General features: G+C 39.5%; 2 protein-coding genes and 1 long non-coding RNA gene across 4 annotated transcripts in view; 2 read left to right on the top strand and 1 right to left on the bottom strand.

The window, feature by feature from the left end:
* LOC124161863 overlaps positions 1-8279 on the top strand; it is a 44770-nt gene extending 36491 nt beyond the window's left edge. Inside the window, exons 7-8 of one of the 2 annotated variants that reach the window (XM_046538086.1) lie at positions 1917-1982; positions 6170-8279. In XM_046538086.1, coding sequence (XP_046394042.1) covers positions 1917-1982; positions 6170-7113 — 1010 coding nt within the window. In that variant the 3' untranslated portion in view covers positions 7114-8279. The remainder of the gene's footprint in view (positions 1-1916; positions 1983-6169) is intronic. The other variant, XM_046538087.1, reaches the window with a different exon arrangement.
* The window catches only part of LOC124161866, a 115931-nt gene that overhangs the window by 8907 nt on the left and 80493 nt on the right, over positions 1-26531 (bottom strand). The gene's annotated exons all lie outside the window — the stretch shown is intronic.
* LOC124161864 (G1/S-specific cyclin-D2-like) overlaps positions 24020-26531 on the top strand; it is a 111608-nt gene continuing 109096 nt past the window's right edge. Inside the window, exon 1 of the mRNA XM_046538089.1 lies at positions 24020-24626. Coding sequence (XP_046394045.1) covers positions 24426-24626 — 201 coding nt within the window. The 5' untranslated portion in view covers positions 24020-24425. The remainder of the gene's footprint in view (positions 24627-26531) is intronic.

The following is a 26531-nucleotide window of genomic DNA, read 5'->3' as shown; positions in this document are numbered from 1 at the left end:
AATTAAGCATCTGAAAAATTTTAAAATCTGAAATGTTGCAAATTCCGGAAAATGGCCTTTTGCGGTCTGCGCACATCCCACATCCTGAAATGGGCTGCTGCAGTGAAAGGGTTCAATTTGAAACTGAATTCGATTAGTGGTGTGTGTGAGACCTCACATTTCACTAAATTGGAAAATCAATTGCGTAATGTCGGTGGAAATGATTCAAAAAGCTGTTAAAAACAATTCGTGGTGATTTATCAAGCATTAAAAATAATTTATAATTTGTTAGGAAGCATTTTTAGCTGGAAAAGGTGGATAAGTTAGTACTTAATGTTCCTAGAATACATTATGTAAGAATAAATGACTGTTCAAATCCTTATTGAAGGCGAATGCAAAACAAATGAAATCCAGTTTTTATTGGAAATTTTACCCTTTTTTTCTTCAAATGTTAAGATTTTAATGGATGTTATAGATAATTACTATAAAATAGGGATAAATTTGTCGTACCCATAGCAGGCAGTACGTATGTATGAAATGCGTTTTGTAATTTGGAAGCAATCGAATCTAAAGATTTTGTGCGCCCACGTCGTTTGGGGTGCAACATTCATTTGTGCCTATATTTTTGCAGTCCCTTTAAGTATTTGGGGAGGTAACAGCCAAGCATGGAGTTTTACGGCAATAAGAAATTAAAAGGGCCTGGGAAACACTGAGAGTAAAACGACAAAATGCATGTGCCGTCATGTCTACATTCGTCCAAAGCATATTTTTGTCTGCTATTTTTTTTTTTTAAACAACCAGAAAACCCTCAAATGTGTAGTTTTTGAAGTAGAGCGAAAATATATTGACTCATGCTGACTGATAGTGTTGGAGGGAGCTCAGATGATGGCAGAAATGATGTAGTCTAAGTTCTCCCTAGGCAAGGACAATTTATTACGGGAGAAATTGCTATAAGTTGTCATCAAATGAGCCAAAGAGGAAATTCTGTACACCCTTCCATAACATCGTTACTCAGAAACCTGGTTTGGAGGATTACATTGCATCACTTCGTAGGGATATTGAGCCTCTTGAACATCAATCTCAGATTTTTGATGAGCAAATGTTGCAATTGATGTTGCACTGGACAAACACGAAGCTTCAAGCAACAAGAGAGAAGTATAAAAGGAATAGGAGGCCGGAGCTACAAAACATTGATTTGATGGAACGAAAAGGCTTTCTTGTTCTTTTGGGTTATTCTGCAATTTTCAAATCTAATGATGAAGACATTGGAAGAATATTTGCCACATATACATAGTACTGTCAGGGAAATTTTCCGATCACTAATGTCAGGACATCATTTTACTTACTTCGTTCGGAACTTAGGTGAAAGGTCGCTAATCAATTTATCAAAGGTCGCATCAAACTTTATGATGTTACGATGAAAACTGTGACCAAACTCTTTGGAAAATTTTTCTTCTCTCATACAAAGTATTATTGGCAACATTCAGTTATAAAAGTTTAAAATAAGGGATTTTCCATTTAGATTCGAAACATGTAACAGAATAGAATTCTAATCAATGTAAAGGATGCTTGTGGTGCAGTGATCAAGGCTCATCGTGATATTTTAAAAGAGGGCTTTTACGGAACCTGATTGCATCTAACTGGAACATGCTCTTGAAACAGAGACACCACTAATTGGAACTGTGTTAAATGGGAATTGGGTGTACATGCTTTAGTTGCCTCACAGCAGACACAGTGGAAGTGAGAAGGATAATGCATTCCCTGCAAAATGAGACGGGTGTATGATTGGGAAAGTGGCACTCAATATTAGAGGCGATATGCATATAATTGTTGCTTTGTGAGAGAGTTGTCTGAATGTTCTATGTGAGCTCGACAGAGGCCTCACGAGTGATCAGTTTGGGATGATGCTTTATTGTTTACATTTCATAACAATGAAGATGGCCGGGACTCCGACAATGAAATTGAGGACCCCAACTTTCAGCCTCAGCCTAGCATTAATAAAGGTATGCATCTGTAGGAGCAGTGGTGGGGCTGCTTGTGACTTCTTGTCTGTGATCGTCCTTAACCCCTATTTATGTATATTCTTCTTAATTTCCATTTCTAACCTGTATTATTGTAATCAACGGTAGTCGAGCAGTCATGGTAGATTTGCATGGAACGTGGGCATTGATTAACACATCAGAAACTCAGCCTGAGCTAATGCCATCCTTTTGTGGTTGGATGCAATGATAACTGCTGACATATCCACTTGGAAAGGTTGTATGTATATTGTAAACTAATGTGAGCTTGTATGTTTATCTGCATTGTATCATTTGTTTTGGTTATGTTTTACAATACAAGGCTTCACTTTGTGGAAATTATTTATATTTATATATTTGTACTTTTTTACTTAACTGAGTGGAGAAGTAGTGTACAATTATTAACATTTCTTTTTGTTTGCTCAGTTTTTTCATGAAAATTTTTTCATCTTAATAGATATTGTTTTTTCATGTTTTTGGGAGTATATTAGGGCCAGTTGAAAAAACTAGGAAAAATTATCTTGAACGCTTTCTGAAAAATAAGCTTCATGGCTGTGGTAAGTTTAATAAAAAGTAAGAACTGAATCTGGGCACCATCTGTCGCTCTTCTGAAGAACTAACCACAAACAGCCACTGTGCTAGGCATTGAGATGGAATCCTCTTTTCTAGAGTTCACCTCTCCATTCCATTATTGTGTGTGTGTTACTTCTCATGGTGAGGTGTCTTCATCCATGAATCAATGTTTGAGTAAATAAAACTCAGAATGCAAGCACATGAGTCAAATGACTATGTACTACACTCAGACTACATGGGGCCTGAGCCCCCTCAAAAATTCGTTATGGGGGAGGGGGAGAAAAAAATGTGTCACGCTTGTCGATTTTCCCCTAAGTGTCCAGTTATCGAGAGTCAAGTTTTCAGGATTCAAATGTTGATCATATCACTATTCTTAATGCTTTCAGAAAATTTCAAACTCACTATTTATAAAATTTCCTGGTGCAAGACCCCCAGTATGGCCCCCCCAATATTTTCTATAAGTCGGCACCCCTGACTACACTGAATGTCACAAAAATTTCAAGCTGATTCCAAACTAATTTTCACTTTTTATCCCGGTAATGCTCTGATTGTTTCTATCAACCCCACCGTTAATCTATGGGTGCTGGAATTCAATGATAAGTGCTCTCCACAGTTGCTTTATTGCTAATTTCTTCTATCAACCAGCCGTTAGCCCCATGAATTCGTGGAAAGTGTACCTATTTGCCAATCCAATCCTTTGGTATCCCTTTTTTTACCTTCCCACTGGTACACACTTCCCATACAGTAATGGTTTAACCTTTCAATGACCAAACTAACTTACCCACTGATTTTATTTTTTTTGCATATCCTATAAATGTTACAACTAATTCAGTGGTATTATGAAAGAAAACCCAAACAAACATTTTTAACTGCATTTTCAAGCATGTTCCCATATGGGAGCACTCCACAAAATTTCGCCATTGCTTGAGAAATACATAAATATTTGTTCACTTGACAAAAAAAGTTTAACGATATGGTACACATATATTGATAATGGTTTAATGTGTGAGACAATTTTCTTTTCTGTTTTTTAATGCGGAGGGATCAAATTTTACTCCTGATTTGATATTATTTAAGATGATTATTATGCAAGATATGTTCAACAGATTCAGGCTTCAATTGGTGGAATTTAGACATATTTAAATAAATAAAAGAATCGTTGCACTCTTCCACAAGATCTTGTGGAAAAGTGCAGCATGTACATATTACATTGTACGAGGGAAGTTCAATAAGTTATGCAACACATTTATTTTCTGAAACAGGGGTCGTTTTATTCAGCATTCAAATACACCATGCTATTCCACAATCTTTAAGCAACATAACACTATTTTTCAACGCAATCTCCATCCAAAGCTACGGCTTGACGTCACTTTGAATGGAGCGCCTGTATGCCCTCACAGTGCCAATCTAGTGGTCAATGTTGGAGCCACTGCATCGTACTGCATCAATAACTTCTTCATCATTTGTGTAGTGGCGATGATGAAACACAAATTGCCCTGCAACTCACCTCGACCTCTTGCCCTCGACATATTACAGTGGCCATACTGCAAGCCCCTGTAAATATAACTGAGATACCCTGATTTACCACCAAAAGGAACTCAATCACTGCCCACTGTTGAGAATGCACCTCCATTACAGACATCATTTTAACCTTTTCCTGCCGGCGCCCTCTATAGAAAAACATTTTCGTGCTCCGAGTAGCATAAGAATATTTTAAACCTCTCTGTAGAGAGCTCTTTTTTTGGGGTGAGTTGCCTGGGTGTTTTCATCCCTCAGATTTGCGCCCCAGCTCAACCGCCCGTCCCTTACCTCGGCCACTTGACTTCACCCTCTAACCCTATCATTGCACGAATCCACAGTCAACTTATTGTGTTACCAGTGTTTTTTTAATCCAAACATTGCTGTTTATTTTAAATATATGATTTACTCTTTTAAAAGAATTACTAACGTTTTTTTAAGCATTTTTTAATTTTAAAAAGGTTTCTAGCATTAATAAAAACAAAGTACATAGGTAAATACAGTGGAACCTCGATAAAACGACACCCCACAGTGCACCAATAAACACTCGCTATAGCGAATTGTCGCTTACCGGAGGTGGTGCAAATAGTAGCCAATATACCTCATATTGCTCCTTTATTTTTATTTTCTCGCTTAGACGTGTTTGGTGTCTTTTTGGCCATGGTGTGTTCCATCAAATGCTTTTACAGAGATTAAGGAGTCTTGGTGTAAGTTTTTCCGGCGGTGAAACCCTCGCTATGGCGAGAGCCAACACCAAAAGGGCCTCGTAAAAACGAAATTTTTAACATGCTTATTATAGGATCAATTGACGGTGCATCGGCTATCTCTCGTAATAGCGGGGGTCTCGCTATAGCCCATACTCGCTTTAACGAGGTTCCACTGTATAAGGTAAGAAGACTATAAGTCCGGAAGTCCATTATTTTTATTGCTAAAATTCCATTTAAAAATTGCTTGGGCACAGACAAAACGAAGAATTCATTTCAAAGTATAAAAACATTGAAGTATGCAATAAAACATATCACTGAAAAAACTATTGACAACGTAACTACTACGCAACTGATTCCTGTGTTGAGGATGGTCATCAATGAGTGGGAGGGTCGGGCTTTATTGCAGAGGAGTGGCCCTAAGGACTCGCTAAGCTGGATCTCAGGCCGGGCCTGAATGCATCGGACAATTGCTACCTCAGCGGTCACTTCCCTTCCCTTGCATCGGCCAGAGCCGACGTCTGGTCGTCTGTGTTGAAAAATCTGCAACAGCTATACCCGACGTCAGGTGTTCTGCGTATGAAAATGCCCGTTGGCTCCACCTGACTTGCGGCACAAAAGGGTTAACAGCTCCACATAGTGTGATCACTCATCGGAAGTCAATGCAACATTTAATATTAATGCAACTGTACAAAGCGGGAATTATCGAAAATGTTCCACAAGAAATGTCAAGTTGTTTCAACCAAAATTGGGCATGAAAAAAAAGTGTTGCATTTCTTCTCGAACACACCTCGTATGTCTATGTATATTGATGCTTGACTAGAATTTTTTAAAGTGATACATTAATGATATTTTCAGATAATCAAAAATCAACCAATCCCCACACTGATTTAACCAGCTTTGGTCTTAAGTTTTTCCATGAATGCCATCATTGACCAATGGGCACTTTATAATTTCACTCCCTTTAGTTAATTTATCTCTAATTTTTTCTATGGACCATCCTTGGCTTGTTTACTACTTTAGTGTTTAGGCTATTTTATTATGTGCCAATAATCAAATTGACTTGATTTTGAGTTCACTTGTGACGTAGGACATCAATTTAACATAACAATTTATGAACCAACTTCAACATTGGATACATATGGTGGTCGAAGCAAAGTTAAAAAAAAATCAGCAGTGAATTTCCAATAGTACATACTGTAATCATTAATTCAGCGTTGGACGATGCCTCCACTGTTGGAGTTAGTTACTAAATAATCATATGAGATTGTTCTCCGATGTTATCAAGTTAACTTGATATTAGCTCTTCATAAAATGCCTCCACAGCGTATCAGGTTCTTTTTTTATGGAATCCATGTTTTTTTTTTTTCGTTACAGGCAAACCAAGAGGTGCTTCTTCGAAGGCTGTGAGGAAGTCTTCAAAACAAGGTGTCTCGACCCCAGCAGCAGTTTTTGATCAGCCGGTGAAAACCATCAAAGTATTGAAACCAGTAGTGCGAACAGTCCAAGTTCATCCTTTGACAGAAAACAGTTCTGTGAAAGAGGAAAAGGCGACTATGTTACCTCCACTGTCATTTCTGCCAGTGTTTGAGGCATTCGATGAACCACCCGTGAAAGTTCTTGATAAGCTTCCCGTGAAAGAACTTGATGAGCCACCCACGAAAGTCCCCAATGAAGCACGAGTGAAAGTGCTCAATGAGCCACCGGTGAAAGTACTCGAGGAGTCAGTGATCAAAAAACACAAGCAACCTAAATCAAGAAGCTCAATGAACCGAAATCGAGAGTTGTTTTCTGGAAGGTATGTGTCGGCTGCAACCAAGCGCTCATTGAGGAAGTACAACTTCATAATTCCTTGCCTTGCGCGAAAGCATCATTCCCTCTTGAAGAAATCATCCCCTGACACAGTGGATGGCCAAAAAGTATTGGACACTCGTTGCAACAGTGTTTCTCCTCTGCATGTATCTAATGAAGGGGCTCCCGCAAAGCAAGAGGAAAACGATGAAGGAGTAAGGGATGAAGAAGGTCTTGCCGGTGTGAGAAATTGTGTTAATTTCGATGGAGTTGGGAAATTGGAAAGGCCGCCAGATGATATTGCACCCAATGATGAGAGAAACTTTGCGGAGTCGAGTCATGCTGGATGTGGGGATGAGAGTATGGTCTTCGAGGAAAATGCTCCGCTGCAAGATGAATTCTGTTCTCCAGAGAGGATCTCGGTATCCGTGAAACAGGAGGTGGAAGACTATGATGAGGAGCTTAATGAACTCATTCAAGAGGACTTGGAAGCACTGCCTTCGGAGGAATCGGACATTGAAGTGGATTAGGGACATTGGTGGATTGGTCGCAAGCCAATGGAGTGCTTCCCAAAGTGTGCGTTTCAGTTCTCTTCCTCCTCGAGTGCTCTCGTAGGCCTGCCTTTGAAAGTGGAACGCACTGTGTTCTGAGGGTGACATCATCATTGCGCTAATATTTTTTTCTTGTTAATGCGTTGAAATGGTGGGCAAAGTTCAATTCACTGCCTTCCTTCATCCTGCTGTTCAGGTGAAACTATGTATTTATATTTGAAGTAATTGTCACTCTTTAGCTTTAAAATGCAAGGAATGCGAGTTGCAATGGCAGTGTTACAGTCGTGATATAATTTCAATCTGGCATATACGCTGGTATTTGTATGATCAAGCTCTGTAAATAGGTGAAGAAGTTTTGTATGCAAATTTCTATTTATAACTGGTAGTGTGCGTTACATACTGCAGTTGTTAGCCTCAAGGCTAGTGATATTGTCAGTACATGTTTTACTGACCCATTTTTCCTGAAAATGATGCAAAAAAGTTTTCATTTCTGATTTATCTTTCATGCTAATTTATTCACCCTGTAGACTTCTTTAAAATACTTAAGGATTCCGTGGAATCATTTTTTTATTATCACTTCATTTTCAGGTATTTCCCATTGATACTATTTATTATGTGTGCATAAAGCTATTAATATGTTATTGTATTGAAAAGGATAATTTATTTTAAGACTGCGATGCATTTTATTGCATTGAAATTGTTAATTGCATCTACCATTTACATTCATGCTACTTTTCTAGTCCAAGATCAATACACTAAGTTTGCAATACCAATATCAATATCTTTTGTATTTCCGCTTCTGAGGTCATCTTATCTCTGCCTGTTTACAACAATGTGTTTTTCATATTTCATATAATTGAAAAATGCCGTTTGCCATATCATACCAGCATCATTTATATGTTTTTATTTTTTCTCGCTGGCTGATTTCAAGTTTTGCAGTCTCTGTTGGTGTAATTTGTTTTTTGATGTTTGTCCTCTTCTCGGGGAAAATATTTATCCAGTACTTTTAATTTTTGAATATTTCAATGACCTTTTATGGAGATTTCGTAATTGCCAAGAAGTGAACTGTGATATAATGTTTCTGAAGAATATTTTTACTAAAAAATTTTGATGAAGCAATTGAAATAAACTTGCTTGTAAAATTATAACCTGAAGACCTGATTTGAAACTCTTTCATGGAATGGCGGTACCAAGTAATGTATACTTGCATTTTCAGTGTTTGGTTGCAAAGTGTGATATGGACTGAAGGGACCTGGGTTCCAGTATTTGAGAATGTTAATTTTCACAATATTTGGAATATTCCGGAATCTCAGTGCCATGTTCCAGAACCACTCTCCGTCTTCAGTCTTCACTGTACCTCAGTGGTTCGGATGTTAAACTCAAGTTAGGTTTGAGTTAAGAGTTCATATTTTGGAAACTAATTTCCACTTTCCTCGCATGAGCCAGAGTAATTGTGGTAACTGTCTGTCATAAAGTAAACAAAATACTACATTTCTCAAAACTATTGCCATTGTCTCCTGCACATCAAAAACTGTGGTTTGGGTTGGTGAGGTTACAAGTGTGTTGGCTTCCTATCTCATGGGCCTGGGTTCAAATTCTGGAGATTACCGACGGATATTTTTTTGAGACTGCCTAATCCTTGCTTGAGTACTGTGTGGAGGGCACTTCCAGAACAGCTGTTCTGTTGTTAAGCCGTGGTCCCCTTGGAGCCTTTTGTTGAGAGCACGCTAATGCCACTTCTGAATTTCTCCCCACCATTTCTTCCCCACCCACCCCTATGTCGCCAATGACCTTAGCTGCTGGTTATCTCCTCAAAATACCATAATCAAAAGCTAGCATTTTAGGAGTACCCATGCCTCGCTTAGCACAAGGGATGCACTTATTGGGGTATTTTCAGTAATCGATCTCGGGTCATTCGAGACCATTTTAACATTGGGAAAATAGGGATGCGTTCCCCGTAGCATAGGTGTTGGGTATCGAATTTCCTAAAAAGCATATGTATTTCTATTAACCCTGCAGTGTCACTCTTAGATGCCAATAGTTTGCTAATTATTAAATAGTTAGTATTCATTTTATTTTAACAATAACTATTTTCTTTAAATCGTAAAAATTAACTCATATTACCTAAGATTCATCAAATAATACATAAAAAAGGTGAAACCGCGTGTAATAAAGATTTCTTTAAGTTTTTGAATATATAACTTTAGTTGTTTTAGAGACCTAATTTTTTTCCTATATACCTACTACTGCAAAATCAGCAAAAATGCCTCGGCACATAGTACTTAGAAAATCTGTTGGCACTCAATGGGTTAATAGCCCTAGAAAACCTTATGTATATAAACATTTATAGTTAAAAACATATTCTTAGTGATAGTAGGCGCACATTCAAAGACGATTTTTTCTCATTGAATAAAATTCGTACGTGCTTTGGAAATTCCCTCTTTTCGTGCGGGTGGGCTAACATCTAGGGAAAAATGCTAATCAAAAATGGATGCTGGCTAAAGCAATTATTGTGTTGTTTTTGCCCTTCCAAATGACAGGAAAATGCTACTACTGAGTACCATTTCATTGCTCGCGGAGTTTGTGAGTGATAAATCATAACGCTTTAATTTGAAGGCCTCCGAGGCATTAGCACCCTACAGAAACTTGAAACCGCGGTTTTTAAATGCCTTGAAACCTGACCCACGTTTTTCTTCCCGGAAAATGAATGAACGAGATTGCACTCTCTTCCAAATCGATCCCGTCTCGTCAAAATTAAAAACTAGTTAAAGGAAATTCAATCACAGCTTGGAGGCTTGGAGTTCATCAGAAAATGTTGCGACGACTGCGCTATCAGCGCTTGCAGATTCACCTGATATCGCCGCTCTGAAAATACCTGCTCCCGTTTAAATTTTGGGAACAAACTGAGCTTTCGCGAAATGTCTCGGAGAGATTACCACCCTCGTCCTCTTTTACAGATACAAATAAAGCCACGCTTTTGCACAAATAACTGCCTGAGATCAAGAAACTTCACTTGACCATTCGTTATAAATCCATATTTCCGTTTATCTTTCTGTTTTTTCCAGCGGTATACTTCGCGTGCGTGTTGACCGCTTGGTCAATTGATCACTTTCTTGTTTTCTTGATAACGTTTCATTTTTCTGTCCGCATTCCTATTTTTTGTCATTGTTTACTTTGTTTTAACTCCGTATGGCTCCTTCAAAATCACTTTCTATTGCTGAACAACTGACGCACTGTATTCCTGAGACGCGGATGGCCTACGGCTGATGGGAGGGAATGAAGCCAATGTCCTAATGTGTTTGAGACTCTCTCTCGGACCCACGTGCTGATATCATTCATACGCAACTCGGCCACCGCTTCGTTTCTCTAACGTGAATGCTGATGAATGCTTTAGGGTGGACCCTCTGCGCGGAAGTCAATTCGCCCGGTAACCTATGACGGAAAAAATTACGTCTCAAAGGGTATTGCTTTCAAAAAACTAATTTCCAGCAGCTCCAAACGTGATTAATGATATAAATCAACTAATGTCATTCTGTTAAGGCGACGAGACAAATTACTTGGGTAGGTCGGCTATCCAGACCACATGACACTTTTGGCCATTGCGCAGCGATGGATTTCGACGAATATATGGAAAAAGAAGATTTGAGGCAAGAAATACTATTGATATGCGTGAAATGAGCACAATTTCGTGCGTAATCAGCGCAAGCTCACGTTAATTCAAGAGAATGTTTCAAGGTATTTGATTAGGCTAAGCAGCGTTGGGATGTTTCCCCGAGGAACAAATTTTCCCTGAATCGAAATTGCGGTGAGCGAGGCATGGGTGCACAATATCACATGTGGCAGTATTTTTATGGTAGACGTTTCATTAAAGAAAATGAGCGGCGACGGCAGCGGATATCTTGGAACTTGGCGAATCAATTTGAGCTGGGACTCAACTTGTGGAATATAGTCTGATCAAGCTTAAGGACTCAAGTGAAGTCTCATAATATCAACATGGCAACTGAGTCAAGTTTAAGACAATCAACACTCGACCATTGCTCTTTGAGTGTGACCCTAGAAAAAAAAGACCTTTCATCAAGGAATCATTTGTTACTACTGAAACAGTCGTAGCTATTAAGCCATAGTGTCTGCAGGTATTTGATCCCAAAATGTGCGTGATATTTTAAATATGTAATTTTAAGCTTTTAGGGCTTTGACAGCATTCGCTAACAGTGGCGAGGGGTGGGGGGAGGTTTGGGGGATAACCCCCCCCCCCCCAGAGCTCAGAGAAATTTTTAATTTTAATCCATTTAACTTAATTGCATTGATATTACTAATAGAATAGTGTAAGGATTAATGAAATATCCCTCAGAAAGCCGTAAAACTCACCCTTTTGAACCATTTATTAAAATTCCGCAGCAATTTATTAATCTCGCACTTACCGCTTATCCTGGTGGGTATTCCGTACCCCCACATACCCCGGTATTATTAGTTGCACCTAAACGCCCCCCCCCCCCAGCCATATTTCCTAGCTGCACCCTGTTCCTTTATAATATCTGATTTTTATTAAAATCTTGTTGGAATTTTTGATTAATAAATACACTCCAGTTGGAATTATTGGCATTCTCATTGCATCCCCTGCCTAGAAATTCTAAATTGAGTCCTTAAAAAATTTGAGCCTTCGTTCAAACCAATTTGAAATAGAAATGTATTTTTTTCATTGTTATTGTATATGATATTTTCTTCGACGAGGTTGTCTTATAAATACATTAATTTGCACTGATTTGGCAGACACCTGTCGGCGTTGTCGCAATGGAATAGTAGCGATTACTTTCGAAAAGTACAATGAATTGATTAAAAGTAATAGTTATTTACATTCATTTCAAATACATATGACGATTACAAGCAAAAGCCTGAAATGTATTCGTTACTGGTAACAGAGTTACTTGTGACTTCCAGTGACGGATACAGAAAAAAAATAAAGGGGGGGGGAATAAAGATATTTTGAGCTAAATGTGCTTTTATCGCAATTAAAAATAATCAAGTTACGTGCAAAATTGAAGATAGTTTCATTTAAAGGTGTGGTTCGGCAATGCGAGTAGCCGGGCGTGGGGGGCTTGCGCCCCCCAAATGCATCTGCCACTGGCCACTTCTACTCAGTACTCCTAATCTCTGCTAATAGGGCATTCCTCTAATCAGATGATTTGATTCAGGGGATAACTAATGCGAATGAATGAACTTGGAAGACCGCAGTGACTAATTGTGATACAGTCGGATGGAAATATTTCTCAGCTTTGGGAATATGGTGGTAGAGGTGAGGTTACGGTCACTATTAACAATTTTTAACCGATTCAAATTTGAGGATACCATGTAACGGTAATATTCAGCACCAAAAAATAACTTTGTAATGGATAACCGCAATGTCTGCGGTAAAAACTTGAGAAATAAAACAGCCGATATAAACGAGGCAATTATCGATTATACACGGAAAAAAAAGTTTAGTCAGAACTATCGAATTCTGATGAAATTTATCAAACTTTTGGGTTCATATGGCACATTGAAAAATTCAGTAATTATTACCAAACCAGTTTGATAAATTCTATCAAGCTGATTTGGTAATTGTTACCGAAATGGCTACAGCAGTTCGATAAAAACTATCAAAATCGAAAGGGTAATAAAATCGACGTAGCGTGCACATGTGAAAGATTTTCAACCCAGAAAGCACTATTATGATTGAAATTAATAAAATTAGGAGCTTGGCGTAAGTTTCTGCAATAAAAAATACAAAAAAAAGTGGAAAAATAACAAGCCTGCATGAAGCATTGAACGTGGGCCCTCCGCGTGGTAGCTACGGACTCTAACAACTAGTCTAAATCGGTTGTCATAATAATTGTTAATTTAAACTCTCTAATATATTATTATTGTAAGTATTTAATCTTTGTTTTGAAATGTGAATAAGGTGTGACTACATTTTCCCTTTGTATGCTTAAGAGGAATACTTGATGCACACAATTGCATTACGTAGTTACTCCATATGAATATCTAGTACAGATGCGCAAGAAAACTTTATTTGCAGGCTTATTACATCCGTAGCCTACGTTATTCATAAGGCCGTCCAACGTGAGCTGTAAACGGGCAGAATGAGCATGTCTGGAGTTAGTTCCAGTAGTCGCCGCTGGCGCTGTTTTGAGAACAAAATTCGTATGGGAATGAGTGGCGAACATTTGAAACAGACGCGATTTTTGTCAAAATTAGTTCTCTTTTCGTGATTATGCTAACATTTACCATATTTATTTAATTTTGGCCTTTATTTTTTGGTATTTTTCACGGAATAATGTTTTCAAAATTATAGGAATTTCCGACAAAGTGATATTTTCCTAAACGCAGGTGCTGTTACTTCTTCCATGTTACAGTGTCCGTTTCATTTTAGCATAATTGTCCAGAAGTGGCCTTAAAATTTTTTTGTAATATTACATGAAGCAATACCGGGTTTGTGCATTGCTTACAAGCAAATTCCTTCAGAAATCTTGGTAAAATGAATGTCAGTAATTGCTCTTCAAGTAGCTGGCGTTGCAGAAAGAGTACTGCCCGAATATAAAATTTTGCTGTCAAGTTTGCGCACTGCTTACACTGAGAAATATGTAAAGTTTTTGCTAGGATAACAATCTATCTATGATCTATTCAAATGATTCACTAATAACAGTGAGGGAGCACTTTTTTGACATGCGGCGAGAGGTTCCAGACACCCTATACATTCAGTTCTCTCCTCTGCGATTCGGACTAGGTAACCCGCCACGAAAGCTACTGCAGCTTCTCTCATATATATTTCAAATATATAAGCGATGGTCACTTGGGGAAATTTGTTAATAATAATGAATTAACTATCAAATAATTAATCAGTCGACAAACACTTTTTCAGTAACCTTACCTGGAATAGGTCTACTTAATATCTCGAGAAGATCTTCCGGTTGCGTTGCAGGAGTTTCATGGCCCTTAGAAATGTCATTGAGTTTCCTGATAAGCAACAGTGATTTGCAATCTTCAGAGTCATTTACTCTATCGCAGAGAGGTAGAAAGTTTTGAAATTCAAGTTCTTGACATGTTTTCACTGTTTTCCTGCTGTCGGTAGAGTAACTTGACGAAGTCACTGGAAACGTTTACTCCGTCAGATGTCAGTCTACGGCCAAGAAACTGATTTCTCATGTTCTCAAGGGTGTGACTAGAATCGTAGCTAAGGAATAGAGGCCGAAATGGGGTCACAAGGCGCGCAATGGAATACTGTCTTCTGAATGAACGTTGGCCATCTGTGAAAATTCCCACAAAAAAATATAATTTAACTAGTTTAATAGAGGAACACGTTTTGCTCAATTCCACCCAGTTTTCTTACAATTTTACGCTGTTTCTTGCGGAAAAAATGACGTGATACTTGCCAGGACCCCCCTCCCCTCCACGTGAGATTGGGTGAGAATCGGTTCGACCCCCTTGCCCCTGAACGATTCACGCAATCAACCTGCTGCGTGAACGGCGGTGATATATCCATGAATTTCCCGTGAGAAAATATTCCCCTGAACCGGGAATCGAGGCAGTGATCTTGGATTTCCAGGCCACTGAGCAGACTTTCTTTGATTCCCATGGCAATTGTTCCGAGGCTCATGGTACAAGATGAGAGTGGCGGATCCATGGGGAGGGGAGATGCTTAGGAGTCGTAACATACGCTATAGATAAAAATTGAAATTTTCATATGTCACTACTTTGACGTAAAGCAGATAGCAAAATTTTCCGGCAAATTTACCAACTATAACGAGTCAAAATACAAATTATTTTTAACCTTATAGGGCCTATTTTAACGCTTTGGCATTGGTAAAACGATCTACTACGCCTGCATAATATAGTGTCTTTTTTATCAATGAATTAGTCTAAAACAGCCGTTTTTGAGTCTGGAAAATCCTAACTTTCAAAATCCCCGAACCCCCCTTCGGCTAGGGGGAAATTCCCCTGGTTGTGTAGTAATTCACGAAGATAGCCCCCCCACCTAGTTGGTGCAGATCTATATCCGTCACTGCTAGATTTTAAACCCTTGTGGTTCGTCAAGGATGTCAACGCGGGAAAAAAGGACTTCAATGAAGCCGCAACCCAAGACTGGAGCTAGGGCGTTGCAGGGGGGCGTGTGCCTCTGGCGAAGATTTCAGAGAGGGGAGCAGAAAATTTTGTAACATTTATTAGAAAATTTATTTAACTTTCATAATTAAATTAGTTAGCCAAAATAATTAAAAATCATTTTAAACTAATATTAATAAAAGTTCTTCACAGCATACATACGGCGAGTAATTTCAACTAACGCACAATAAAAAAATGGATTACAAAGGTATTATATTTTAGGGGTGGAAGAGAGAAGGGGATCACGGGAGGGATAGTGGCAAACTGATCGTTGCACCCCCTGACAAAAGTCCTAGTTATGGCCCCTTCACGACCGGTTAAGAGTCTCAACCCTGCCCTAAAGACGCGCATGGCGGTATGACCGCAGTTCGATTCCCGGTTCAGGAGATTTTTTTCTCATGGCAATTCTTGTATATTTGGTAAGTTTTGGTTAGTGAGTAATCATTTCCATCGAAAAATGTTTTGCAATAGGGTCCAAAATCAATCGCCTTAGGACTAATTTTCTCGAGACCTCCTTAAAATAAATATCCTCGCTTTTTCTCATTCTTCATTATTTTCCCCTGCCAAACACCCTAAAGGTGGCTTTCTGGGTATTATGTAGATTTACAAGTATTAGAAAGAATTTAGAGCCTCTCTTAAGATAAAAATAACGTAATTTCATCAGTTCCGTTGCTATTTCCCGTAAGATCTCATGTAATTCATGTTCTCAAAAGAGCGCCTCTACCGGCCGAAGACTCAACTACGTGCGCTGTCCCAGCCTTTTCCCGACGTTGGACGGCCTTGTATATAACGTAGGCTACGTTACATCGATATAGAGATGGCTTTAACGTGCTGGGTGATATCCTTAGCATGGATTGGGTCTAGTATCACGGCTTTTATCACATGTTATTAAACATGATCGCGATTGATTATACCTCAGGAATACCTTTAATAAAAGTTTTAATGTGTCGAAATACACAAACATCTCCTTACAGCTTTAATATCTATGATAATATGCGATTCAATCAATGTCTTTGATGCACCAGCTAGCGGGTAGTATTGCAATTTAAAGCAGGAAAAAACAGAAAAATGAACGTAAACAAAATTAAAACGTTATCGCCATCACAAATAATGAAAACAAAATCATTTCTACAAACTTATCTTTTATGTAAGGCCTGTTTAAGAATCTTTCAACTGCAAATGTGTACTGGTATAAACATAAGAGGAACGATAGACCGTTCGATAGATTACGAAACACTTGGTAAATTCTATCAAACCAAATTTGCATAGCAATGTAGAGTTTGATAATTTTTACCAAACAAGCAATCACCTTCGTAAAATTAATCATAACTTCGATAAAAGTTATCAAACTCAGAATCGTATTGAATTAATTCGGTTATTTTTACGAAACTCTTCCGTACAATTGACCAAATTATGCAATACCAAAATGTTTGATGAAATATATCAAGAGCTCACGCTAGCGTTTGGTAAAATAAATCAAGTGCTTCATAATTTGCATCAAAGTTTAAGTATATTTAACAAAAATACTCCCTATCACACCAGTTCGATAGTTTTAATCAAATCTTTTTTTTCCGTGTAGAAAATTCACGCACGAAATGAAAGCACGATTCGGCAGGATTAAACATTGAGTGATAAAGGTGTTTTTTTTGAGGGCCATGCCTTCTGGTGAAACTACACCAAAAAATTCATCCACTTGTGCAACTAAAAAAAAGGTTTTTTTTTTGTGCACCCTAGTCGAGGCCCATATACATTATATGTTATATATATTATATCAAATGTATAGGATCTGAGAAGTGGTAACCTACTCAGCATACTTATCTTTGTAAAGGTTAAGGCCTTTGGAGTTTCGCCGTGATGGCTCGAGAAGAAGACGACTTATTGATAAAAAAATGAAGAAATGAGGATCTCATTATTTTTCAAAATATGCCGCAAGCAGCAATGAAATTGAATTGGAATCCATGTTCCCTAGATTCGCCAATAGTTCTCCGGCATTTTTCGTTGTCGTAGGATCATAGAGTAAGTCCATGTACTTACTCTATGGTAGCACCTATAAATATCAGTGCAAGGGCGTACCCAGGATCATACCTAGAGGGGAGGGGGGGCAGGGGGCCATGGTCTAGGGGGGGCAAGCAATGGGATTTATGAGATTATTTCCTTGAAAAAATAGTTTTATTTTAGGTACATATCTGTCTTATACTATTGTATATAATTTTTCGTGGGTTTAAAGAAAATTTGTTGAATACTTTCGTTTGAATTCAGTGCTGATTTTGCTAGAAGACTTTTGCGATTTTTGCTTCTGGGGGGGGGGGGGGGGCGAGTTCCCAGGCGCTGGGAACGCCCATGTTTCAGTGGCAACTTAAACAGCAGAAAAAATGGCAAATTTGGGGGGAAAACGTCATCATACCATAAAACTTTGCCTCTCCAACTTGAAAATTCTTCAACGCCATATTATTTCTTTACTTCAGTGGTCCGACCAGGGGCGGATTAAGCATCAAATTTGGGGGTGGGGGTGGTCGTGACCAGGGTCAAGGGAGTACAGAATGCCCCCCGGGAGAGAGGGGCGTTCTACGGTGTAAAATTTCTTAAAGAGAAAAGAACATTTCTTTCTACGCGTTACGATAATTATAAAATAAAGATCTCGAACGTTTGGGACTTGTTGTCAATGATTTACATATACACTCCCCTAATGCCTTTGCGAGGATACAAAAACTATTTAACAAATAAAATTTTAAAATATTTCATTAAATTTGGGGAGGGGTCATGACCGCCGTGACCGCCCTGAATCCGCCACTGTGTCCGACAATGTGTTCTTCAATTCCGTTAATTCTTCTCGGTCTTTAATAATGTCTGCCCTTTCATGGACCCCTCCAGTAGGAATATCTATGACCTTTCTTTCACTTGCCTGTGACGATGGATGAGTACCGATCCCGCGAAATACTACCACACTTTTCGTTTCACATCCCCACCTGCATTAACAAAAATTCCATCTTTCTCTCTTCAAGAGATCATCTTTTTACAGAATTCCTACCCAGCTCATCGCCACTTCGTGCCTGCATTTACTCTATGATATTATGTAGATATCTGCGCCCTTCTGAGCATTCAAGAGGCGGATTTGAAAATCCTTATGCTGCTGAATCTCATTTTTTAAATTATTTTTTATGGTTTATATTTGTTAACGCTGCTGATTTTGAGTTTTAAATTCAATATAATTGCCAAAATCGGTTGTTTTTATATTAAATACATAAATAGATGAATAAATGCAAGTAAGTAGCTAATTTCTGATTCCCGGCGCGAGTAGGAAGCCGAGTTCCGTACACGGACCACACAAATCAACCGAAATTTCGGAGTATCAGAGGTTAATCTTGTGACAAATGTTTTACGGAATGGTTATTTTTATCGAGAATTCAATATATTGAGTATATAATTTATATAATAATGTATGAATCATGGCCTTGTTCCTGGAATGGTTATTTCCATTTTTACGCTTTATTTTGTCACCCACATTTTCCACAAATTCTTTTAACCCTCAATCGGTGTAACTTATTCAAATTTTGAGTTAAAACTTTTCATTTATATTTTAGCGTAATGGGTATGGCACAGCAAATACTTGTTCATTTGCATTTATGTTGATTAATTATTAAATAATGCAATGCATCTCCTGAGGTATGCATTGCCCATTTTGGCTGAATAAATGTTTTGCGTTGGTAAAAAAAATCAAACGAGACTCCGAATAAATATAAGACAGAATGGTATGTGCCTCCGCATCTCCATGGACAAAAAATTACATGAACAAACACAACCAATGATTCGTGAGGTTGTGATCTACTCGCTACCAAATTGAAATTCATGAAACGTAAACGTAGTTTGAGAAAATTCCGGGAGATGGCGGCAGTTTACTGTGCCTTTATAACACGCGTTTCTTCCGAGTTAGATCGTCCGAATTCAAAGACATGCGAGGCGAGATATCTATTTCTCAGCACAGGTTTAATGGCGTATCGCATGAGATACATTGGCCGATAAAGGGTAAAAGGCGAATTAATATTCGGAGAAAATGTATACCCTAGCCGATAAAATTCCTCCTCGGTTTTTTGAGCGAGCTGAGCACCCAAATCCATATTTGCCAATCAATTACCAACGAAATGACCAGTGGAAGTATACTGTTCTTCATTCAGAAAATATTATTATATTAATTTAGTAAATATTATCCCAGTATATTGTGAGAAAATGCTTTTTGTTTAGAATGTAAAAATTATATTAGTATATTTGGGCAGAAAAATGGAGGAACTTCTCCGCTATAGGTAATGAACTAAACCCTGCCGATAGAAAATTATATTATAATAATTTCATGAATTGTACGATTTACCGTTGATTTTAATTTTACCGTTGATTTTAAATACACTTAAATGCTCCGTTCACAGTTGCAACTCACACAAAAATAAATTTATTTTCGTTCACATTTACTTTGACGACATAATTTTACGAGCTTCAGAATGTATAATCGATTTGAAGCTAAAATAACTCATTGCAAAATCCAATTGCTGACATACATCATTGTATTCTTTCAATTATTCCCAGTAAAGGAGAATCTCTGCAGTGTTTTGTCTACGTAAAATTAACGAAGACGTATTGTTCAATGATCAGTAAATGCATAATTTCAAATATTAAAAGTCTAAGACTCAAAAAACAAGGATAACTTTAAATAGTTTTTTTTTACATAAATGACGATTGTCAATGCAGTGTATCGTTTAACGTCACTTACCATCAAGGGCGTACCCAGGATCATAACTAGGGGAGGGCAAGCCATGTTCTAGGGGGGTGGGGGGGGCAAGCCAAGATGTGACATTAGTTTATGAGATTATTTCCTTGAAAAAATAGTTTTATTTTAGCTACATATCTTATTCTAATACGTATTATTTTTCGTGTATTTAAATAAAATTTGTTGAATAATTTCGTTTCAATTGAGTGCTGTTTTTTCTTAAAGACTTTTGCGATTTTTGCTTCTAGGGGGGGGGGGGGCAGCAAGGGGCAAGGGGGGCAGGTGCCCCCCCCTGCTCCTTGCTGGGTGCACCCATGCTTATCATCCCTGAAAATTTTGACTGTAAACGAAACGACGTCAAACGAAGCAAAAGAAGCAATCTAAAATGTAAAAATCGGTTCCAAACTTTCGCCATGCGAAAACATTTTATCGCATAACTTCTGGGGCATTTTTTTAATGATGGAAATGCCAAATTGTGGCATAAAAAACGAGTGCATGTCTTCATCGACTACTCAAGCAGCAGTGACATGGATTCCGCCGCGCCCGAGTGGGCGTCGCGACGCCTGGGCAATTATATCGTCGAAATATCGCCAGTGCAAGAGCCGAAAATATGGAGAACGCGGTAAATATAAGTAACGGCGAAAATTTCTCTGTTCGAAGCGAAATATGGCTTTCACGTGCCTTTGTAGATTCAATTTATACATTTAATTTGCATTTTCAATGCAGTCTAGTTATTTTCTTTGCAGTTGATTTTTTAATTAGTTTTTGCCTTCTCCTTTAGCGCAATAACGGAACCATTCAATGAAAATGGACTGTGTCGCCCAAGATTTATAGCATTCGCCTTCCAATCAACCTGCAAGCGATGTTTTACTATCCCTTTTACTCAGGGGCACAGCTAGGAATTAAGGCTAGAGGGAGTTTAGGTGCAACTAATACCGGGGTGTGTGGGGGTATGGAATACCCACCAGGATAAGCAGTAGGTGCGAGATTAATAAATTTTGGAATTTTAAGGTAAATGGTTCAAAATGGTGAGTTTTACGGCTTTCTAAGGGATATTTTATTAATCCTTACACTATTCTATTAGTAATATCTATCCAATTAAGTAAAATGGATTAAACTTTAAACATTTCTCTGACCTTTGGGGGGAGGATTATCCTCCAAAACCCCCCTCGCTGCGCCACCGCTTTTTGTGTCCTCCGAATGACACGCTATCATTGGCTTCAGTTTCAGTTCGCCTGATAGATTGCCCCCAAAAATATCGTCCAGCGAACTTTGGCCATTTTAAACCAGGAATGGACTTCTCTCCCTTGGAGCCACATGTTCTTGAAGGCGAATGCGTTTCCGAAATAAAACAGTCTCATAAACATTTAAGGTTTGCTGAGGTAAGTAACCGCATTCGTCAACAATTTCTTGAAACATTTCGATGAAATCACTCATAGGCGGATCTAAGAGGGGCACGGGGCACGAGACTCCCCCCAGACACTTAAAAAATATGCAAGATTTTTAATACTGTCCCATTATCATTGCGTTCGTTTTGTATTACGAGGTATCCTTGTGTCCCGCCCAGAACAAAATCATGGATACGGCCTTGCTTGTGCCCCCCCCCCCCCCCCCCAGAAAGAAATCCTGGATCCGCCCCTGAATTCACTTACAGCTTCGCTGTCAGTGCTGACTCGTTCTGACACAACGCAAGTTAGATAGCTTTTTGTGACGATGGAACCACCCTCGACCTTCACTGAAAAGCTCAGGATTTAGTGCATTCCTTTTTCTAGGTCAATAAACTAATGCTTTCCTATGAAATCTAGCCAAATCAACTGTTTCTTTTTTTTGCGTATTTTGCTCTCTATCCACAAAGATAACAGACGTTGCATCCATACTAAAACGGTTCTTCTATTGCGAGATAAATGCCTTGCAAGCCACCCGCAACATGCGATGCCGCACCTATTAGGGTGTTACGCCGTACCTATGCTATGACAACCGACTAAAACTGATTTCTATATTCTGCAGCATCATCAAAAAAGTAAAATTGTTGCATTCAAGATTAAAACCCAAACGGTGATTTCCACACTATTTTATTTAACACTAAACGACCGACCATGGTTTCGACACTTTGTGTCATTTTAAAGGTCATTAGGTCATTACCATACGTGTTTTTATCATGGATATAGCATTGTTCCACAAAATTAGGACTGAAACGATTTTATAAATTGTTGCATTATTGAAGTTGGAAGAAAATAAAATAATGCAAATTCTTTTGATATATTTGTACTATTTTTCTAATCAATAGTACATGACTACGATTTTAATGCAACTGAAATGCAAATTGTGAAACTGGAGCTATGTTTATGTCATTATATTATAAACATACACCTGTAAAAACCAAGGAATGTAACTGACATTGGCTATATTTATCATTTTTTTTTTAAAATACAAAGTTGAACAGAAGAAGTTCAGTTAACTGAGACTTAATATAATTTTATAAATTGACAGTTTTTTTTAGAATTCCGAAATGTTGAAAAATAAATTAAGGCCATTACAGAGTAGAATTCTCAGATGCTCCGTACCTACACACTTATTTCACTCAGGTTCAGATTTAACCCTATAATGTTCGGTTGGATTGGCGAGGGTAGAGCTCACCTCGAACCAGGCCACAGGGATGTGAATTTCGCTCAGTCAAGGGTTGGGGGATGAGTCCCTCTCCCTTTTGCCACCTCACGCTTGCAGGATTTCATTCGGGGATGTCCCAAGGATTCAAACGGGATACGAAGCGGGCACACTTCGATCAACGGCCAATGCGTTCTACCCACTACGCTCTAGAAAACCCTCCAAAAAACCTAACTAAAAACATACTTACCCTTACACTTGGCGTATATACTTTAATAAAAGTAATGTCTTTTTTGAGTAAATCCTGAACCAGACGATAATTTCTTCCATCGATAGGTTTTCAGGGACCAAAAGAGTGATCGCTTTAACTATCATTTTCTGAATCACGCGGTCATTACCATTGTCCCTTTTTCCATCGCTTATTCCCTCACTTTCCGTATTTACAACTGTCATTTCATTTAGATGCAAGCGTGGCGTTACAATCGCTGTTAGCGGCTGTGCGTTCTGATTGGCTGAAATAAGGTGCCAGCGATGGTTTCAGGGACGGAAAAAGGGACGCGCCGAAAGATGGAATTGGATTGGATGAAAGGGATTGGATTTCCATCCCTGAAGCCTTCACGGAAAATGATCGCTCGAAACGGTTATTCCTCCGCCATCATTGGAGCGACCCCTGGAGCTATCCTTAGAAAAGGACGGAACAAATGATCGCGTGATTCAGCCTTTTAGACCAATCCGACCCACGACCAAATCTTCAAATCCCGTGATGCGCTGTAACGAATTGAATTACTCTCGACGATTATCTACATCTTTGGTAATTTCTGCTTGTAATGGTTACATGAAAAGAAGTAGGTTTTACTTGTACATGGACGATGCCCGAAAGCCCCAGCGACATCAATCTCATCCACGTACTTATTCAATTGTGACAAAAGTCCCGCAATCAAACATTATGATTATTATTTCATGCGAAGCCATTAAATAATAGTAAAAATGCTAGTTTGCACGGTAGTACTACCTGTTTTAGAAAATACTGCCCGCGCCAACATCATATAGAGGGGCAAAATTATAAGTAATTGTAATCCTACGATAATTTTTTTCAACGAGGTTCGTTCAATTTGTGATTGAAATTAATGGCACAATTGAGAGTGTAGTAATTGTAAATGAGATCGATTCAATTTTTTCGATAGTCATCCCGTCACTGTTCGGAACGTATTCAGTGCGTGGAGGAAGGGGGGCATTGGATGGGAAGGGGCGCGGAGGGGAAGTGGGAAAGGGAATGGAGGGGAGGGAGGCAGTGAGAGTGAATGGGGGGCGGGGGGGGGGAAGGGGTCGCACATGTTGTCGAAGGCAGCCGGCCCGGTACCGCCCCGAATCCAGTCAGTCGCGGTCTCACCGTGAGCGAAGGTAGACGCACGAACACACACCCCGGGAGTGCTGCTTTGGAGTCGAGGCGTGCGAGTGAGGGACTTGTTTGGTGTCTCCCTTGACGACGCGGAATATGTTGGTCGGCTGGCACCGCGAGTGAAGTGACACGACTTCGACCCCTCTACTCCCCACTGACTTCCCTTGCTCGGTTCGGCATTGAAGAACTAGAGTGGTCCCGGATCGGAACCCTGACGGACCTCCTCTCTTGATACGCACGCCGAGTTTTATTGTGTTGTTCAGTTTTGTGGACGCCTACGCAGTTGACTCGGCTGCGATACATACTTTTATTTACGTGCTGCCATTTGGATAATTTTACGATTTTGACAGTGATTTTTCGGCTCCCTGTCTGTCTGTGGCTTGTGTTCGGTTTGCCATGGAACTCCTGTGCCTGGAGAAGCTGAACGCGGACTGCCGACGGGCTGAGCGAGACAGGGTCATATTCGAAGACGCCCGTGTCCTGGACAACCTCATTGACCTGGAGTCCAACTACGTGCCGGGATGCGACTACTTCCAGCAAGTGCAGAACGACATATTCCCGTACATGAGGAACGTCGTATCGACGTGGATGCTTGAGGTAAGAGCTCACTAAGTACATCATAGCTCAGTTGTTTACAGTTTCGAAGACCAATCCATCGAGATGAGGTTGGTGTGGTGGCAATAGTGTTGGCTTCCCACACTGCGGGTCCGGGTTCACATTCCGACGGCTGCGGAGGTATTTCACCGAATGCAAGAGTCGAGGGCACTTCGAGTGCAGCAATCTGTCCGTCATATGGGACATTAAGCCGTGGTCCCCTTGGCACTTATCGTTAGGAACAGGCCAATGCCAACGCAGGATTCCTCTCGGTCGTTCCCTCATGGCGCAAATGAAGATAGGCCATGTTGTACAAGCTGACGGTCTCCCCTCCAAATGTCATATGCAATGCACAACCTTATGCACGTAATGCACAAAGGTTAAGAAAACATTTGTGCATCATGAAGGAGTTTCACCATGTTACGCCAACCACCATCGCATTTTTATGCACGTATTTATTTATTTTCATTTCCCGTTAACAGCACATGAACGACTTTTACTACGGGGAATGAACATTTCATATAGAAGGATATTAACAAACGCCCATGCCCTGGATAAGGGCAGCTTACCCAGGCGGGATTCGAACCCGCGACCTTCGGTTTGGCAGACGGGGACTTTGCCCCGCCGCCACTGTTGCCGGTATGGGCGTGTAAGTAAAAATGAATGGCGTATAATTCCGTGAATCCATGCGAAAATATGTGGCTGAGTAGCCCCTCCTCAAATCCTAAAGCCGTGTTTACTCGATACAATTACCCGTGCAAGTACGTGGCTGGATACATTCTAATTCAGATGCGCGAAATTAGAACATGATGGAACCATTTTCTCATCGCTGTTTCGCCTGGTTTGTGCATTTTTTAGCGTTGACTCAAATTTAAAAACTGGACGGCAAACATGCGGGACCCATGCCTGGAGAATACTATTTGCTCAGTGAAACTTGCCAAATACATGTCCTGTTTACCATTGCTTGGCATTTCCTGCCACGGCAACTTTTGTAATGACAAATATATTAGTTGTCAATACTCGTTAACTTTCGCGTCACTTGAACTCGCCGCCGTCTGTGTATGGGTCTCCTTTATCAGAACACATGAACTTATCCGCCGCGGAATCCTTCTCATATGTTTCAAAATAATTATTGCCCTGCAAACCGAAGCGAAACATTTAAATGGATCTGTATGCGTTTGTGCTGGTGATCGCGTTATTTCTTTACGAGTCGGATCCTTGCTTTCTGTCGAGCAATGCAGCAAGGGTATCGCTTGTCAGCATACTTTGTTCTCGCGTATCACGTGAACGCGAGCCGGTGAAGCTCGTGGGGCATTTTTTTCCGTCTTCGGAACAGCTGTTGTGATTCGGTGCGTTGATGGAAAAGAAAGTAAGGAAGGGATGGTAATTTGAGGATGGGTATCAAAATGTTGCGCTCGCCGCTTGGATTGTTTACTGTTGTTGCCTGCAGACCCCCATGCAACGTCACACCTTCTGTCCGCATTTCGCCCGCGAGAGACCGAACCACCATAAGCACCCCTAATTAGCGAAAACTCGACTGCGATGAAGTTTTTAATCTAAATGACATCCTTAATAGGCGCGTGTTTTGAATGCTTGTATTTTTCTCGCCTTCCCATTCGTAGCTCACAGCGTGGATCACTGTTACGTTTACATACTACGCCGCTAGCTGCCTCAATAGGCGTGTGGCGGGGGAGTTAGGACAACAGTAATTTGGAGAAAAAAGAAAAGAAGGTCGCCGTTTTTGTTTTTTGACTTCCGAGTCTCACCCAGCGTTTTCATTTTTGTTTTTTCGGGGAAAAAACAAATTCCCGTATCTATGCGTTCGATAAAATATTACTCATAATCTATCGTTTCTGTCGGACCTGGAAATAAAGTGGGGCTCTAATATTATGTTCTCCTTGTCGCTCT

The sequence above is a fragment of the Ischnura elegans genome, chromosome 7 (genome assembly GCF_921293095.1).
Source record: "Ischnura elegans chromosome 7, ioIscEleg1.1, whole genome shotgun sequence".
In the NCBI taxonomy this organism is placed as follows: domain Eukaryota; kingdom Metazoa; phylum Arthropoda; class Insecta; order Odonata; family Coenagrionidae; genus Ischnura; species Ischnura elegans.
The sequence above is the reverse complement of the archived record's forward strand: the minus strand, read 5'-3'. Positions and strand labels throughout refer to the sequence as shown.